We start from the raw sequence: 19,817 nt of genomic DNA on the forward strand, positions 1-19,817 counted from the left end.
CTCAAATCTGTCTCTAGAAATCCACTTCATGAGCCACCTACTTTTCACTCCTTCATTTATGTCTCATTTTAGTTCTTCCATGGTTGCCTCCAATATCGAAATAATCTATATTATCTTTGCCAGTATTTATGTATATTCAACTTAAGAAATAATCTGCTGATGTACAGCTATAATATCTAATGATCTAGTTTACTTACTTCTCCAGATTTATTGCCCTCTCTCCAAACATCACTATTTTTATCTTCTACTAATTACTTTTCCAAGAGTGAAAATCTATTTTATAAATGTTTCTTATGCCACCAGTATAAAACGCATCTTTTGACTCCTTTTTTAAGTTGAGAAAATCAATAAATTCTAAAGAAGTGCATATACTCCTTGAAGTCTCTTTCTTCAAGTATACCTTTTCTAGGCACTTTGCCTTCTCCTCTTAATTGGATTGATTGCTTTCCAGACCAACTGAAGAGATGTCAATATTGGAATTTTTTTAAAAGATTTTATTTTATTGACTTGAGAGAGAGAGGGGGAGATAGCATGAGCGGGGGAAGAAGCAGAGGGAGGGAAAGAAGCAGACTCCCCACTGAGCAGAAGCCTAATGTGGGGCTCAATCCCAGGATTCTGGGATCATGGCCTTGAACCCAAGCAGACGCTTAACTGGCTGAAGCACCCTGGCCCCTCAGTACTGGATATTTTTTATTTCTCTTTGGATATAAACTAATATCTTTCTCTTTCTTAATCTACTTGCTGATTTACTTAAACATCCTTATGAAATGTAATAAAAAATATGAGAGGTAAATTTTCCAAGATTTTGCATTTTTAAGCATGTGTTTTCACTACCCTTACCTTTGATTTATATTTTGCTTGGTTTATTATATTAAGTTGGAAAGATTTTTCCTCATAACTCTTATAATTGTCCCCCTGCCTCTTAGTATTCAGTATTTGTGATAAGAAAGTCTACTATAATTCTGTTTTCCAAAACCTCTAGAAGTTTTTAGGATCTTCCATTGTATTCTTTTTTTTCCCCATTGTGTTCTGATATTGTTCTAGACTGTGCATCAAGGAGGGTCTTTTTTTATTCACCATCTGGGTACACAGTGAGTCCTTTAGCTATGAAGTTATTTTTCATAAGCCCTGGAAAGTTCTCATAAATTATTTCTTTCATAATTCTCTCCCCTTCATTCTCTCATTTTTCCTTTCCCAACTTGTGGTTGTTGGACATTGAGCCTGTTCATTATATCCTTTAGGTATCCTATATTATCACTAGTATTTTTTATATCATTGTTTTTTCCTCTATCAACAAGCCTTCTTTTCCAAGTGTTTTCATTAGGGGAGAGAAGCCAAGAGAGGGACAGAAAATGAGAATTTCCTATATATGTATATTTGTAAGAGTACTTAGATTTTTATTGTGTATGTCTTTTCATAGCATCCTGTTCTTAAATTGGGGTTATCTTCATAAATGTTTCTGACTTTTTTTTACTCACCTCTTATCTAAATATTTTAATTTTCTTTTAGGTCAGTTTTTTTTCTTTTAGGTCAATTTTTAATGTTTATTTTGTTTTCAGTGTTTCATGTTTAAGGATTTACTCTAATGTCTTGTGGTATTTATTAATTCATATGTAATAACATGGCAATAGAATACTATATTGTTTTTCTGTGGATACACACAAACCTCTACCTTAGGGTGAAAAACATTTTAGGCCCAGTTGCCCAGCATCGTGCACTGGCCTTGAAGACAGTGAAGTTGTCTGAATCCCATCTTGCCCTCCATGCAAGTGGGCATTTCTAGAAATGCCCTGTCCAAGAGTCTACCGGCCCACTTCTTTTCCTTTACTAACCTCTGTTCAGATGCTCATTGATAGCTTCTTCTAACTAGCATCCTTTAAAAAAATCTTTCTTATAATTTTAATGGGATTTCTCTTAGGTGATAAACCTGAGCTTCAGCAGCCATCGTGGTCTAGAACCCTACTGTTATGTCATTTAACAATTAAATGCTGGGCTTTGATACAGTCATGTACAGATTCTATGATCCAACCTCATTTTTCTTATTTAGAAAACGAGGGTTGGGCACCTGGGTGGCTCAGTTGGTTAAGCATCCGACTCTTGGTTTTGTCTCAGATCATGATCTCAGGGTTGTGAGATTAAGGCTTATGTCTGTCTCCCTTCTCAGCGTGGAGTCTGCTTGTCCCTTTCTCTCTGCTCCTCCTCCTTTCTCTCTCTCTCTCTCATAAATAAGAAATAAAAAAAGAAAATGAGGATTGAAATATTTACCCAAAGTTTTGTCAATAATAAATGTAATTAAATAGGCAAAACACTTAGTACTGTAACTGGAACATATAGGAAGCAGTAAGTATTTGCACCCCCCCATCCCAATTCGAAGTGCTGGTGATTCATAGATGAAAATATATTAACACTACCCACCAGTGTTTGCAGTCTAGCGGAGTGTCCTACAAATAAATTCACAATGAGGATATAATTTGGTAATTGTTTTATTTGTGTTGTGTGTATAGAACTAGAGTAAAATGGAAAAAGCACTTAAATATTCTTGTGGTAACCATGGATGTGTTTCCAGAAGAGATAATGCTTAATTCTCAACATATGGAAAGCAATTATTTCCTTTTCTAGATGTATTTTATTTTGTAGGCTTGAATACTATTATTTGATGGTTCTCTAAGCATCTTTTTAGCTAGGCTAAGTAATCTCATAGTCTTTTGTTTTTACAAATAAGAGTTCAGAAAATGTTTTGTTTTCTTAAAAAAAAACAGCAGCATTCTCATTATCAGATATTATATAATTATCTATGTGTACCACATCCTTAAAGTCTGTCTAAATCATGATTAATAATGGCTCTTTCTGGCAGATGTGGATTTAAATTCAAAGCAATATCATTTATGTAGGTAGGATTAAACAGCTATATCAATATGTAAACAAACATGTTTACTTTCGCATCTAATTTGATGCTTAAATTTAGCTACAACCATAGAGTTACTGCATAAAAGTTAAAGTATACTTTTGGAAGAACGTTCTGTTTCTTTTTTTTTTTATCATTATTCTCATTGAGCCATATGGGCACTGACATTGACTGATATGTTATAAATTATTTTCCATCTTTTCCAAAAGCCAAGTTGAAGTACCTTACAAGAGACATGTAATATCAAGATTTTCTTTTTTTACTGAGAGGGAGGCAATTGACACAAAAAGAAAATAAAAGGAAGAAAATTAAGATGAAGCTTATAATTATAAACATTTTTAGAGACCTAAGACATTTACCTAAGTGGACCACCCATTTGATTCTGAACTTTCTAACATGTTCAAGAAGGAATCCCTGTCATTTACATGCCTCAGTATAACTACAGAATTTCAAAAGGAACATCTATACTCAAGAGAGGCTCGAATCTTCATGGTCCTAAAACCAGCCATTGATCTCATAAAAAGGATATTTTATTTTAAAATATGTTTCATAGGATTTAAGTATAGGCCTATACATTCATTTATTAAGTGCATGTTATTTAGATTGTGGTCATTCTCATAGACGTTTTTAAAATCAGCTTCCAGGGAGATCCAATCTGTTAGCAAGTCCTATTGATTTTACCAAATGTATCTTAAATTTGACATCTTTTCTTCTTATCACCTATTCCACATCAAGTTTAATGTACCATCATCTTCAAACTACACTGCCACAATAGACTACTAAAAGGTTTCTCTACAGTCCATCCTCTATCTTAGAATGGCAACAATTTCTTTAAAATGCAGATTTGTTTATATTGGGGTACCTGGGTGTCTCAGTCAGTTAAGTGGCTGCCTTCGGCTCAGATCACGATCCAGGATCCTGGGATGGACCACATCAGCATCGGTGATTGGTGGGGAGCCTTTTCTCTCTCTCTCTCCCTCTGCCTGTTTGCCTGCCACTCCCCCACCTTGTACTCTCTCTCTCTCTCTCACTATCTCTTTCTCTGTGTCAGGTAAATTAATAAAATCTTTTTAAAAATTTGCTTATATCACTCCTCTGCTTAAAATATTCCCATAGTTTCCCATTACCATTAAGATAAAAGATGAATATCTCAACATGTGGCCTTTCATAGCTGGCTTTCGGATGTATTGGATCACTAACACTCTTGCTCTCTAAGCTTCAGCACCACTGGCCTTTGGTAAGTTCTTCAAACACTTAATTCTTCCTACCAGAGGCCTTGGATACTTCTTTCCTCCCCCGCTCATTCTGGCTAACTCGTTCTCATCCTTCATATCCCACCCCCTGACCCTTCAGGCTATACCACACTCCGTGTTATATGTTCTCATACCATTTCCTAGCACATACATAATTCGTAATTTCCACATTTATTTTGTGATGACATAATTAATGTTTGCCATGCCCTGTAGAACGTAAAATCCAGGAGATCAGGTATACTGTGGGTTTTTTCTAATTACGCTATCCCCTAATTTATTTATTTATTTATTTATTTATTTATTTAAGATTTTATTTATTTATTTGGTAGGCAGAGAGACAGGCAGAGAGAGAGAGGAAGAAGCAGGCTCTCCACCGAGTAGAGAGCCCGATGCGGGGCTCCATCCCAGGACTCTGAGATCATGACCTGAGCTGAAGGCAGAGGCTTTAACCCACTGTCCCACCCAGGCGCCCTCTATCCCCAAATTTAAAACAGTCCCTGGAACATTATAAATTCTCTAAATATCAATTGAATGAATGAATGATTGAATGAATGGCTTGATCTAATGATGAATTTTAGAATATCTAGAAAAATCTTAAGTCACTCACAGGTATCCTAACACAGAGTTTGAGCCTGTATACCCTGAAAAAGATCTCAAGGTCAAATATTCTTTGTTCTTAATTAAATTCAAGTCTATGAGCTTTTCATAATGACCAACAAAATATCTCTTTGCAAACTGAGGAGATTAGTGATGACATATCTGAGTAAAAATCATCCCCATTCCTGGTACCTGGGAGTTGTACTTTTCCCTAAAAAGCAATTCTGCGAATATTTCTCTTGATTTTGGAAGTCCTTAATTTACTTTACTTTTTGCTGCTCCATAGACTTACCCATTCAACATTAATTCCATAAGGATTTGGGGGAATTTAAGTCAAAGTTGGACACTGAGAGAATCTATTCCCATCTCCATTTCCAAACACAGGCATCCTAAGAGAAGGCAGTAGGTGGTAGTTTGCACAAAGGACTAACTGTGGTTAACTATGCTAAAAGCCAGAGCAAAAGCAAAGGTAAAATTTCCTCATGATTTTTCACCCACAGCTGTGTCAAGGCAAGGCAAGGCTGAAAGATTAAGTTAAGAAACACTGAGCCCATTTTTTTTTTTTTAATTCGAGGACTGTATTACTTAATAAACAGTGAAAACAAAAGTTATCAAAGGGGCCTGATCCCTGTGTCCCTTGTGCAGGCTAATACCACAACAGAAGGGCTTTTGTTGGTGAATGCATTATGCCTGGTAAGACAGCGTGTTGCTGACAGCCAATGTCCTGCTACAGCTAGACAGTTTTATAGCCTGTAACTCTCCCTTGAAAGGAGAGAACGTAGGAGATAAAGAGAAACTGATGATACCCTCCCAGGGGAGGTAGGGAGGCAAGTGAGAAAGGTTCTTGTAGTAGCTCTTCATGTGCCTCTGTGCTCTTCTGTTAGGGGAGGATCACAAGCTTTCTGCCAGGACAGTTAAGTCTTGTCTCCGTGGCCTATGTATGGCATGCCAAGTTGCCAGGATGCCATGGTGTAGACATTCCCCTACAAATGGGTGGGTGAAATGTCCTCCAAGTCCATAGACCTCTTACCATTTTACTGTATTTTAGACTAGAAAGTTGAAGTTTAAGAGAGAAGAATGTGGCTTTCTGTTTTCCTTCTTTTATTTATGTGTTTCTCTCAAAAATCCCGTTACTTATATACTATTATTTTGATTCCAGATTTAAATTTTATTTTCAACCACAGCTTTAAGTATTTTTTGAATTCTTAGTCTTGCTCATTTTTTTCTCTATGTGACAAAAACAAAACAAAATCCAAAAACCAGTGATATGATTAAGAGTTCATCTAAACAGTAGCACAGAATGTCCTATGAATTTCACACAAAAATACCCGCATGATTTCCTGCAGCTAACTGGAAATCCATTACTTGGCGAATTATATGTACATTTGAAGGGAACTGTAGATTTTACAGATTGGATCAAGATGTTTTAACTGATAACAATAACTGGATTGTATGCTTGCTGAAATCTGCAGAGGTCTTCAATTTTATTATAGAAGTGAGTATATTGCAGAGTGTAGACCCTGGGCATGTGATCTACACTGAAGAGTTAACTGTTGTGTCTTTTCCGTAAGCTATTTCCTCTTTTCTCTTTTACTAAATAGAAACCAAATTAATATCACTCTGAAATTCACCAGTCGCTTCCTTCGTCCTGCTGAAGCTTCACTGCTATTAATTTCAAAACCTAAGTATGCAATAGGAGGCACTACGATGACTTTTGCTCTTAAGGGTGACGTCCTCAATTTTAAAGCCATTGTAAGTAGATTTTACCTATTTTGTGTGTGTCATTCTCTTCTCAGGCCTTGGAATGTCCCAAGCACAGCTGTTCCTCCAAGTGTTCTCTCTCTCTCGCTCCTTTTGTTTGAGAGTCTGTGTACAGACACATGTGCACATGATTACATTTGCACAGTTCTTGCCTTCTGCGTCTCTGATATTCTTGCTCTGATACTCTTTCTGTAGGATTAGTTCTTCAATTTTATAAGAGAATTTGCTTGTATTGAGTGTTTCTTTAAAGTTAGATTTTTAGGATTATATTTGTTGTTTTCATAATGGAGTCATTCACTGTACACATAGCGATTTACATTCCCCTCTGCTGTGGAGATTTGTGATGTAAGGTAAAACAGTCCCTGGGCTTCTGTCTATGTTTTTGTTTGAACTTAGGGTTGGTAGTTTATGCAGCAAAGAAAATGTTTCTCTTTTCTGATAGGAACATTCATCAAATTATCTTGAGTTGCCCATGGATCAAATCCATTCATTCTATAAAGATAATGCTAAGACTGGCATTTACTGAGAGGTGATAACATTCCAGATAGAATTCTGTTTATATCTCAAAAGATGGGGAAAAGGATTTTTAACTCTCTATAAAATGGTTGTGCTATTGCTATCATTGACTTTTTGTAGCTGTTATCTTGTCTAAATATTATACCATGGATGTATAGTAAAGAAGAAGTAAACTTGTTATGTCACCAGATTTCCACTGGATTATAAAGAATTTGTGGTGTGCAGTGGCATGAATAGGAAATAAAGAGAATGACTCCAGTAATGGCCAGTTGTATGAGGAAAGCATTAAGTTTCTCATATGGGCAGACTGCTTTACAAGGTACAGACACCCAGAACAGGAAGCAGACATGTGACTATCATTGAGATGTGTGTCGTGATCTTCAGATTTCCTCTTGAATAATAAATTCTTACACTTCCCAATCCTCTCTCAGGAATTCTCCAAAGTGAAACATTTCTTTACCATATGTATCTCTAGACATGGATGATTTTAGTTTGCCATTTACATGGTTCTGGGGCAAAAAAGCTGACACCTCAAGCTCATGCAGTCTGTTTACTTTTCCGTCTGGCTGCTCATGGTTTTAGTGTCCAGTGGGCTGGATAATAATGGAGAAATAGAAAAAGATAATAACATGATCAGTCTAAAAGTGTAGAATTCCTAGAATCTTATTTTCCATGAAAGTCCTTCAGGTAATTCAAAGTTTTAATTTTATATTTGTGCTTTTATTACAGTGCAAATAATGTCAGTGTAGCCACCACATTATAAACCCAGGCATGCCACACTCGTACACAGATATTTATGCACTCACAGAGGTATGCATGTGCACATACATACACCCTGCTTCTTCCTTATGTCATATGTGTTAGGTATAGGTATGACTAATTAATTTTCAAATGTGAAATCATGCTCAGTCATTAACAAAACCCATTTTAGGGAAATCCACTTAAGAGACACTGTTGTGACAAATAATTCAGTGATGTGGTAAAATCTATTTCTGTCCTTCCCACCCAGATTTTTGCAGTACAATATTTGTGGGACAAGGGGAATTACATGAATTAATATCACTGTAATATTTCAGTGTACTGTTTTTTAGGCACCTTAAGTTTATAATAATTCAGGTTATTCTTTTTCATTACTTACCTATAGAATTATTGTTATTTTTTTACTTTAGGAAATTATACGTTGTAAATCTCCATGTTATAAATGGAAAGAAATTAATGTGAATGTTAAAAATCCCTTCCATACTGCTGGGGACTTCAGGTATGTTAATATAACATTTTCATATAATTTGTTTGCAATTAGTCATATCCAGTCTTAAGGTGAATACTTTTTTTCCAACATGAACCTTTTTGAGGAGAAGTTTTATGTGTCTATATTACAAAAATTTATGAACATTATAGATAAAACAGAACAAATAATTAAGAGAAATCAATTTTTCTTAAAATGCTATTTGATCTATTTAAAGCTAAGATTGATCATACTAAATTTATGAATTTTGTCTATGAGCTTTCTGTATGTTGAGATATACTAATATCTTAATTTTTAAAAATATATAATTAATAGACTTTTTTTACTTCTAATTTTATTCCATCTGTTAATTTCTGAAAGTGAAATATCAATTCAAGCAGAACACACATTTTAACTTAAGGCATCATGATTAATTAAAACGGTACAGTAACCATGCATTTGTGCATCTTGAGTCTTAACAACAACAACAACAGCAACAACACATATTTGAGATGAAAATAAAATGCTGAAGTATTATTTAAGGTCACAATAGACAAGTGTCTTTTTTTTTTTAAAGATTTTATTTATTTATTTGACAGAGAGAGATGACAAGTAGGCAGAGAGGTAGGCAGAGAGGCAGGCAGAGAGAGAGAGAGGGAAGCACGCTCCCCGCTGAGCAGAGAGCCGGATGCGGGACTCGATCCCAGGACCCCGAGATCATGACCTGAGCCGAAGGCAGCGGCCCAACCCACTGAACCACCCAGGCGCCCGACAAGTGTCTTTATAAATTTACGTTTTGAGGGAGAAAATGGTCAGTGACACCCATGTACTGCTTCAATTATACACTGTCTCCATCAGCTTTAGAGAGCAGATCCTCACAACAATATTTGTGTTGAGACTAGAAGCTGTATGTATGCTTATTATTTTAGTATTTGATAATATCCAGTTTTTAAAATCACTGTATTCCCAGCCTTTTGGTAGTCTCCTCTTAATAATCACTTATTATTGACAAAACAAAATTTTTTGTTAAAATAGCTATTGGTGAATTTATGGTTCCTATGTTGATGTGAGGGAGTTTTATTTACTGTAGTTCCATTAAAATGTTCTATCAGAATGCAAGGAACAATAAAAAAAAGTCAGAATATGTAGCTTTAATCCAGTATTAAACTATGCCCTTAAATGAACCAAATGACTGACTCCAGTTCTTCCGAGGAATTCAAGATCAAACATAATCAGTCTTACATTCTAGTGGTAGAGCTGAAAGGAAATATCAAAGTTCCAAGAATTGGTAGGCTATTATAGTTGCATGTCTTTCCAGAAATTGTAGCATTTTATTGTTACTTTGTGGTTTATCTCAGATTGAATTAAAATTCAGTCAGGGGTGGTGGAGGACAAGGCTCCTTCCTCCTTTGTCTGAATGTGGCCCTCAATCTTAGGCAGTGGGCATATAAACTCAAAATTTTAAAACCAATTACAAAATTTGTAATTTTAAAAATTACATTTTAAAAATGTATTTTAAAAATTTAAAATAATACAATAGAAAAGAGGAAATTTGATTGCCAATTCTTCTGGAGACTTTATGTATGTTATGAATACCATACCAGTAAATGAACTAGCTTTTAATGTTACACTTAAAAAATGACAAGGATTTAATTATTAACAATCTAGTATAAAACATACTTTACAATAAAACAAAATTTCCTGTATATTTTCCCCAAAATTATATGCAGTGCAGTGACCAGATTTGGTCACTTTTTAATCAAAATTTAATACTGCTTTTAACAAAAATGACAACCCAACCTAGATTTAACAGGGACAGGATTCGCCCACATGCCTCTGTCTACCAAATTAGTAGTTCTCAAGTTCCTCTTTTGCAGAATGCAACTATTTCTTGCTATATAATTTTTTAATACGTTATAAGATTTGATTTCCTAGTATTTTGTTGAAGATTTTACATTTATAATCATAAGGTTTAATGGTGTAATTCCCTTTTCTAGTGACAACTTTATCTGTTTTTTGTGTGTGTGTGATTAATAGTAACCTTCAACAATCATTTGGGAACTGATCCCTTCTATTCTATTTTTTTGGAAGAGTTTATGAAGAATTGGTATTCTTTTTATATTCAGTAGAATTCACAACTAAAGCCATCTGGGTCTGAGCTTTGTTTCATGGGAAGTTTATTTCATTACTAGTTCTCTATAGGCCTAATCAGGTATTCTGTTTCTTCTTAACTCAGTTTTGATAGTTTATGCAATTCTAGGAATTTGTACATTTCCTCCAAATTACCTGATGTGTTGGCACAGACGTTTTCATAATACTCTTATAACTCTTTTTTTTCCCCTGTAAAGTCAATAGTGATGGCCTTTTCTCCATCCCTTATTTTAATAATTTGATCTTCTTTTCTTTATTCTCAATCAGTCTAGGTAATCATTTATCAATGTTATTGATATTTCCAAAGAACACTTTTTCTGGTTTTCTTGATATTCTCTATTGATTATCGAGGTAGGATTGACATATTAAAAAAACTGCACATTTAATGTATACAATTTGATGAGTTTGGACATATGCATGCAACTTATAATACTATCACCACAATTAAGGTAGTAAATATATCTGACAACTTCCAAAAGTTTTCTTGTGTTACTATTTTTTTTTTTTGGTAGTAAGAGTGTTTAACATGAGACTTACCCTCTTAACAGATGTTTAAGCACACAGTAGCTATTGTTAACCCTGTTATATATCACATCTGTAGGACTTATTTATCTTGCATAACTGAAACTTTATTTTTTTTTTAAAGATTTTTATTTATTTGACAGACAGAGATCACAAGTAGGCAGAGAGGCAGGCAGAGAGAGAGGATTGGAAGCAGGCTTCCTGCTGAGCAGAGAGCCCGATGTGGGGCTCGATCCCAGGACCCTGGGATCATGACCTGAGCCGAAAGCAGAGGCTTTAACCCACTCAGCCACCCAGGCACCCCTAACTGAAACTTTATATAACAGCTCTCCATTTCATCCTATAACCACTTCCTAGCAACCACTATTCTATTCTCTGCTTTTTGAGTTTGACTATTTTAGATAGCTCATATAAATGGGATCATACAGTATTTGTTCTTCTGAGGCTGGCTTAGCATAATGTCCCCAATTTTGAATATGTTGTCACATATTGCAGGATTTCCTTCTTCTTTAAAGCTAACTAATAATATATTCACACACTACCTTTGCCTCACTCATTCATCTGTCGATGGACATTTGGGTTCTTTGGATTGTTTTCATATCTTGGCTCTTGTGAACAATGCTGAAATGACCATGAGAGTAAAGATATCTTTTTGAGATCTGGATTTCAATTTCATTGGATAAAAACCCAAAGTGGAAGTGCTAGACCACATGATAATTCTAGTTTTAATTTTTTGAGGAACCTCCCTACTGTTTTCCATAGTGGCTGCACCATTTTACATTCCTACCCATTCCCACCAACCACGTGCCAGTGTCCCCTTTCTCTAGATAATCACAACATTATTATCTCTTGTCAGGTTGGTTGGTGTTTTTTGTTTCGTTTTGTTTTAATTTTTTAATTTTATTTTTTTTATTTTAATAAACATATAATGTATTTTTATCCCCAGGGGTACAGGTCTGTGAATCGCCAGGTTTACACATTTCACAGCACTCATCATAGCACATACCCTCCCCAATGTCCATTTCCCAACCACCCTCTCCCGTCCCTCCTCCCCCCAGTAACCCTCAGTCTGTTTTCTGAGATTGAGTCTTTTATGGTTTGTCTCCTTCCCAATCCCATCTTTTCATTTTTTTTCCTACCTCCCCCAATCCCCCCGCATTGCATCTCCACTTCCTCATATCAAAGAGATCATATGATAGTTGTCTTTCTCCGATTGACTTATTTCGCTAAGCATGATACCCTCTAGTTCCATCCACGTCGTCGCAAATGGCAAGATTTCATGTCTTTTGATGGCTGCATAGTATTCCATTGTGTATATATACCACTTCTTCTTTATCCATTCATCTGTTGATGGGCATCTAGGCTCTTTCCACAGTTTGGCTATTGTGGACATTGCTGCTATAAACATTCGGGTGCACGTGCCCCTTCGGAGCACCACGTTTGTATCTTTAGGATATATACCCAGGAGTGCAATTGCTGGGTCATAGGGTAGCTCTATTTTCAGTTTTTTGAGGAACCTCCACACTGTTTTCCAGAGTGGTTGCACCAGCTTGCATTCCCACCAGCAGTGTAGGAGGGTTCCCCTCTCTCCGCATCCTCGCCAGCATCTGTCATTTCTTGACTTGTTAATTTTAGCCATTCTGACTGGTGTGAGGTGGTATCTCATTGTGGTTTTGATTTGTATTTCCCTGATGCCGAGTGATGTGGAGCACTTTTTCATGTGTCTGTTGGCCATCTGGATGTCTTCTTTGCAGAAATGTCTGTTCATGTCCTCTGCCCATTTCTTGACTGGATTATTTGTTCTTTGGGTGTTGAGTTTGCTAAGCTCTTTATAGATTTTGGATACTAGCCCTTTATCTGATATGTCGTTTGCAAATATCTTCTCCCATTCTGTCAGTTGTCTTTTGGTTTTGTTAACTGTTTCCTTTGCTGTGCAAAAGCTTTTGATCTTGATGAAGTCCCAATAGTTCGTTTTTGCCCTTGCTTCTGTTGCCTTTGGCGATGTTCCTAGGAAGAAGTTGCTGCGGTTGAGGTCAAAGAGGTTGCTGCCTGCGTTCTCCTCAAGGATTTTGATGGATTCCTTTCTCACATTGAGGTCCTTCATCCATTTTGAGTCTATTTTCGTGTGTGGTGTAAGGAAATAGTCCAATTTCATTTTTCTGCATGTGGCTGTCCAATTTTCCCAGCACCATTTGTTGAAGAGGCTGTCTTTTTTCCATTGGGCATTCCTTCCTGCTTTGTCGAAGATTAGTTGACCATAGAGTTGAGGGTCTATTTCTGGGCTCTCTATTCTGTTCCATTGATCTATATGTCTGTTTTTGTGCCAGTACCATACTGTCTTGATGATGATGTTGCCTTTTCATTTTTATGTTACTCTTATATAGCTCTATTCCAGTTCCCCCTTTTTTGTGGTATTTTTGTCAGACATTGTATCAATGATGTTACAATAATCGGTAATGGTACTAACATTTTTGGGTATTTCTTTTTTTCATTTTGTGTAATTTTTGTGATCTCAAGAAAGATGAGAGAAGAAAGGACAGTGTATTAGTTTGCTAGGGTTCCCATAAAAAAAATACCAGAGACCCAGTGTCTTAAACAACAGAAACTTATTTAAAAAAAAAAAAAGAAAAAAAAAAGAAACTTATTTTTTCACATTTCTGGAGGCTAGACGTGCAAGATCAAGGTGTTGGCAGATTGGGTTTCTTCTGAGGCCTCTCTCCTTGGCTGCAGATAGCCACATTCTTGCTGTGCCCTCACATGATCTCTTCTCTGATGTGCATGGCCCTGGAGTCTCTTGTGTGTCCATATTTCCTCTTGTAAGCACACCAGTCAGAATGAATTAGTGCCCACCCTAATGGCTACATTTTAGCCTAGTGTCCTTTTTAAAGGCCCTGTTTACAAAGGCAATCACATTGTGATAATATTAGAGGTTACGGCTTTAACTTATGAAATTTGAGGGAGGACACAATTCAGCCCATAACAGAAAGTACACGTTTATAATTTTTATTACATTAGCCTTGTTATTTATCCTTTCTGGTTTATTTGTTTCTATGGACTCATGTTATCTTCTGGAATAACTTCCATGGCTCAGTCGAGCTTCGCTCTCAGCCACCTCAGTTATTAAACAATTTTTCTTTTATTTTCTCTCTGTCTTCTCCTTCCAGTGATTTATTACACATGTGTTGGTGCATTTAATGGTGCACCATATATGTATGAGACTCTATTTATTTTTCTTTATTTTATTTTCTCTCTGTTCTTCGGATGGCATTATCTCTATCTTTAGTTTTTAAATTTTTTTTCTGCCATTTCAAATCTACTGTTGATTCCCCCTAGTGATGATTATTTTTCTCTTTGTTTTTGTAGTTTCTAACTCCAGAATTTTTATTTTGTTCTTTTTAAAATTTCAGTCTCTTTTTTGATATTCTCTATTTGATATTACATTGTCATCATACCTCCCTTGCTTTAGTCATACTTTCCTTAGTTTTTGAAGGCATTGATAATAGCAATTTGGAATTAGTAGTCTGTTAAATCTGATAACTGGTCACTTTAACATGCAGTTTCTGTTGCCCACTTCTTTTCATGTTTCATCATTTTTAAGGTTGAAAACTAGGCATTTTAGAATATATATTGTATCAACTGAATACTGGTCCCATTTCCCACAATGTCATTAATGGTGTTGGTTAATTTTTTCACTGATTAGCTAGCTTATTTTAGTGATATCTACTTCCTCCCCACAAAAGACTCCACACACAAAGTGTGAAGCCTCTGGTGTTAATTCTCCCGGGACAGAGCCGTGGGCATTCCCACAGTCAATCTGGGATGCCAGTGGCTTTGGTAGGATTCCTTTGGACCATATCTTCCCACGTCCACACCCAGATACTAGATTCTGCTGATTCCAGTTCTTCGGGAGGCATAAATTGCCCCTCAGACCAATTCAGTCAAATATAGGCTCCTTTGAAGGAATAGTTCCTTAGGTCAATGTTTAAGATGTATTCTGTCCTCACAAGGGAGCCTCCCAGTTGTCCCTCTCCCCTGTGAATCTACCAGTCTACTCCCAATTGCCTTTCACCACAACCGCACTGTTTTTCACTGATCCCTTGGCTTGATCTTCTTCACGATTTATTGAAAATGAAATCGATTCCTTTTGGGAGAGATTAAGAGCTGTTTTAAGCCCAGCTAGCTTCTCCCTGCAGGCAGAATCTCTGAACTGGCTCTGTAACTGGAGGTGGGGAGAGTGTTGCACTTTTCTCTGCTTACCACCGCACGTTAGAAGCTAAGTGCGAGGTGAGATAGGGGCCATAGCTTACTGAGTGGGGAAGGAAGAGGGAGTGAGGGGTCTTGGTTCAGACACTACAGATTTCAGCCTTTCTTACTGAATTTAGTGTTACTCAATAGATCTTTCTTCATTTGCTCTATGCCCTTAGGATAATTTCCAGAGAATGAAAATAGTTGATTTTTACAACTTTTACTCATTTTCCTGAGGGATTGAGTCTCTGGAGCTCTCTTGTTGTCATGCTGGAACAATGTTTGCTTTAATTCTGTTTTGCCCATTATTACTATAGACACTGCAGGTCTGTGTTACCATTTGCATGGCATGTCTTTTGTGACCTCTTGTTCCCTCTCTGTGCCTTTGAATTAATGTTATTTTTTTTCCTAATCTGTTTGTATTCCTTTTGTCAACCTCTTCCTTTTGGATGTAGTGTTTAATCCATTTAAAGTTCGTTTCATCTTTGATACAGTAGGATTTATATCTGCCATTTGGGTACCTATTTTCTTTCTCCCTTCTTCCCTCCCTCCCTCCCTCTCTCTCTCGCTTGCCCGCCCATTTTCTTTCTTTTTCTTTCTTTCTTTCTTTCAGAGAGAGAGACACAGTGAGAGAGGGAACACAAGCAGGGGGAATGGGAGAGGGAGAAGCAGGCTTCCCACCGAGCAGGGAGCCCTATGTGGGGCTCAGTCCCAGGACCCTGGTAGGCGTTTAATGACTGAGCCACCCAGGTGCCCCTGGGTACCTGTTTTCTGTGTCTTATGTCTTTGTTCCTCTATTTCTCTGTTACTTCTTGGTTTTATATTGTATATTTACTTTTAATAATTTTTTATTCCTTTTTCTATCTCCTACCTTATTTTTCTTATTTTCTTTGTTACCCTGGAGATTATAATTAGCATCCTAAATTAATGTAGCTCAGATTAATACCGACCTAATTTCAATGTAATTCAGAAATTTTGCTGCTGTGTATCACCTTTTTGTAGCCCCTTGTTAGTGCTATTTCTGTTATACCCATTACATCTTTACACATTATAAGGCCCTAAAACAGTTTTATATTTATTGTCTCACTCTTTTCATTAAAATCAGAAAGTAGAATTTAAAAGTTTGCACAGGAAAAAAAAAATATACGTAATGTCATTGCCTTCTGTCCTCTGGGGTTTCAGCTGGGAATTCCGCTGTTTAATTTTACTGCAGAGCGACATAGATGTTGGTCAATTTTTTCTTGCTGCTAACCGTGCCTTGGCTTACTAACAGGCTGACTATTATTTTCTAGTTTTGGATTGCCTTGAGTTTATTCTGAATAAAATTGTTTTGACTTCTTGGTTGTGTAAATTAATATTTCTGTTCAAGCTTGGGAATTGTTCATCATTTATTTCTTTGCATTTTCTTGCTGCCTCTTTCTTATGTTTTCAGGATTCTGAAGAAGCTTGTGTTTGTGTGCTTAATGGTATCTCACAGTTTTCCGAGGCTGTGTTAATTTTTTGTCATTATTTTCTCTTTCTGTTCTTTAGAGATAATCATTTCATCTGGCCCATTTTCAGGTACACTGGTTCTTTCTTTTGCCACTGCAAACCTGCTTCAGTCTCTCTGTTGTTTTTTTATTTCACGTGTCGTACTTCTTTCGTCCAAAATTTGTAATTGGTTCTTTTGAATAACTTCTCTCTTTACTAGTATTCTTTATTTGGTGGGACATCGTTGTCTCTCGTAGACAGGGTTGAAGACCTTTCGCATAGTTTGGGGATCTAGCATGCTACTTCAGCCCCTCATATAGGCCTCTTGTTCCCCACATCTTCCTTTGATGTTTTGACAAGCTCTTGTTTGATCTAGCTGCTATAGGAATCTCAGGTACAACTGCTACTGATTGTTTTCAGCAAAATCCTGGATATTGCTGTTTCCCTTTGAGTCAGGTCAGTAAAGACAACACCTTGCAAACTGAATTTTTCGAGGGAGCTGTGAGACCCATGAAAAAGTAACAATACTCAGGGATGGGACTTTTTTTTAATGAGCTCCAGTCTCAGTCTGTGCCCTCGTGTGGCTGTAAGCCTGCCAGATTTTACAACTACCTTAGTTGCAAGGCTGCTGGTTTTCAAAGCTACTACCATAGCAGTGGAAAGATGGGAGTTACAGCATAATAAAAGTTACAAGGCCACAAACTCTGCTGTTCTCATCAAGGTGTGGCGGTTTATTTTTAAATAAACACTACTCAAATTGTTGCAAGCCTTTCGTTAATTAACCAGAGCTCTGAAGATTTAATTTTTACAATCTTTCCTAGTGTTTTTTATTGCTTTTATAGGGTAGTGAATGTGTGATGATTCTAACTCTGCCATTCCTTGCCTTTCTTTTCCTGGTAGCCTCGTTTTATTATTTGAAAAATAGTTTTTGTTTTATTTTTTGTTTTATTTTTATTTATTTATTTTTAAAGATTTTATTTATTTATTTGACAGACAGATCACAAGTAGGTGGAGAGGCAGGCAGAGAGAGAGAGGGAAGCAGGCTCCCTGCTGAGCAGAGAGCCCGACGTGGGACTCGATCCCAGGACCCTAAGATCATGACCTGAGCCGAAGGCAGCGGCTTTAACCCACTGAGCCACCCAGGCGCCCCTAGTTTTTGTTTTAGATTAGACTCTTCCTTCTCAAAGTATGATCCTTGAATCAGCAAAATCAGCATAACCTGGGAGCTTGTTGGACAGAGTCTCAGGTCCACAGCAATCCATTTGAGTCAGAATCTGCATTTGACATCTCCAGAGGATTTTTTGGTACATTAATATTAGAGCATTGCTGGTCTAAGTCAAGATTGTTCAAAGTTTAATCTGTATATAAGCTCTTTAAAAAGCATCTGGAGAGCTTGCTTGGGTTTTTGTTTTGTTTTGTTTTGTTTTTTTAAAGATTTTATTTATTTATTTGAGAGAGAGAGAAAAAAAAAAGAGAGAGCATGAGAGGGAAGAAGGTCAGAGGGAGAAGCAGACACCCCGCAGAGCCAGGACACCGATGTGGGACTTGATCCCCAGACTCTGGGATCATGACCTGAGCCGAAGGCAGTCTGCCAACCAACTGAGCCACCCGGGCACCCTGGAGAGCTTGTTTTAAATAGAAATTCCTGGAGGGGCACCTGGGTGGCTCAGTGGGTTAAAGCCTCTGCCTTCAGCTCAGGTCATGATCTCAGGGTCCTAGGACCAGGCCCCACGTCGGGCTTTCTGCTCAGCAGGGAGCCTGCTTCCCCCTCCCTCTATGCCTACCTTTCTGCTTACTTGTGATCTCTCTCTGTCAAATAAATAAAATCTTAAAAAAAAAAATTGTAATATCCTTGTGACTGTTTTTTAGCCAGAACAAATTATGACCCAAATAAATTGCCCTGATGATTCACCTTGGATTTATAGAAATATAAAAAAAATTATACATTTTTTCTGCCTCATAATTTTATGAGATTTGAATGAGGACTTAGTGCCTTAATTTAAATTGAAATTACCCTCTAGAGAGGAATTCTTCCTACATTTGCTTAACTATAACTTTAAAATGATGTAAGCAAATCTGGTAGTCTGATACATTTCTTACATAGTTCATAGTTTACATTTTCCTATAGTTAATTTTGTCTGTTTAGTAATTTTTAGTATTTAATATTAATATAATTCCTTACAATCCTTATATGAAACTCTCAGAACTACCAACTTAAAAGGACAGAAAATGACATTAACATTGTCAGTGAGCAAGAATTCCTGTCCCCTTTAAGGGTCCTTCTAGCTGGACTAAGAATAACATTGACATGAAACAGATTAACAGGAGAAAATCAAATTTAATAGTGTAAGTATGGGGAATCCACCCAGACAAGGAATTTCCAGAGACAGGCAAAATGAGGTATATATGTTGTATTGAACTAGGGAGAAGGGGGTAGGAGTCTAGGGTTTTAGAGGAGAGGAATGCACCTCACAGGGGGAAAAGAAAAGCAGATGTTTGGTTCCCCTGGATGGCTTAGTTGGTTAAGCGTCTGCCTTCAACTCAGGTCCTGATTCCAGAGTCCTGGGATCAAGTCCCATGTCAGGCTCCTTGTTTAGAGGGGAACCTGCTTCTCCCTTCCACTTCCCTTCTCTTGTGTTCTCTCTCTCTCAAATAAATAATCTTTAAGAAAAAAAAAAAGAAAAGAAAAGAAAAGCAGATGTTTGGTAATTAGACATTTGCCCTGTCATACAGATTGGTTGCTCAGTTAAAATTTATTTCTGCTAATAACCCTTATTCTGGGGAAGATCCCCAATTTAGATTCTTCTTTAGAATTAAGAGAGAAGCAAAAGTTTCTTTTGAGTCCACAGGGTTTTGATTGCCTTCAGCTTAAAATAATCCATATGCCAAAGTGACACATACTGGGAGCAGAGGCTATCCTGAACCTCTTCAACATTGAAACATTAAGATGTATGAATGTGTTGCATTTTAGTTTCGTATGCAGTTGTATGTGTGTTTGTATGTGTGTTTGTGTTTCAATACTAAAATATTAGATTAATTTTATTATTGATCTGTTTTTTATTAAAATGTTTGTATTATGAGATTAATAACTATTACATAATGAAGGTTTATTTTAATGAATTTTGGGGAAGGAAGAAATTTCTCTGGTCTTCAAGGCCCTTTTAGCTAAACT

The 19,817-nt window shown here is 36.7% G+C and overlaps 1 protein-coding gene across 1 annotated transcript in view; it reads left to right on the plus strand.

The window, feature by feature from the left end:
• CFAP47 (cilia and flagella associated protein 47) overlaps positions 1-19,817 on the plus strand; it is a gene marked incomplete at its 5' end in the record, with an annotated part of 422,483 nt that overhangs the window by 146,586 nt on the left and 256,080 nt on the right. The window contains 2 exons of the mRNA XM_080795480.1: positions 6,357-6,507; positions 8,202-8,290. Coding sequence (XP_080651606.1) covers positions 6,357-6,507; positions 8,202-8,290 — 240 coding nt within the window. The remainder of the gene's footprint in view (positions 1-6,356; positions 6,508-8,201; positions 8,291-19,817) is intronic.

This window comes from Martes martes (assembly GCF_963455335.1).
Source record: "Martes martes genome assembly, chromosome: X".
In the NCBI taxonomy this organism is placed as follows: Eukaryota; Metazoa; Chordata; class Mammalia; order Carnivora; family Mustelidae; genus Martes; species Martes martes.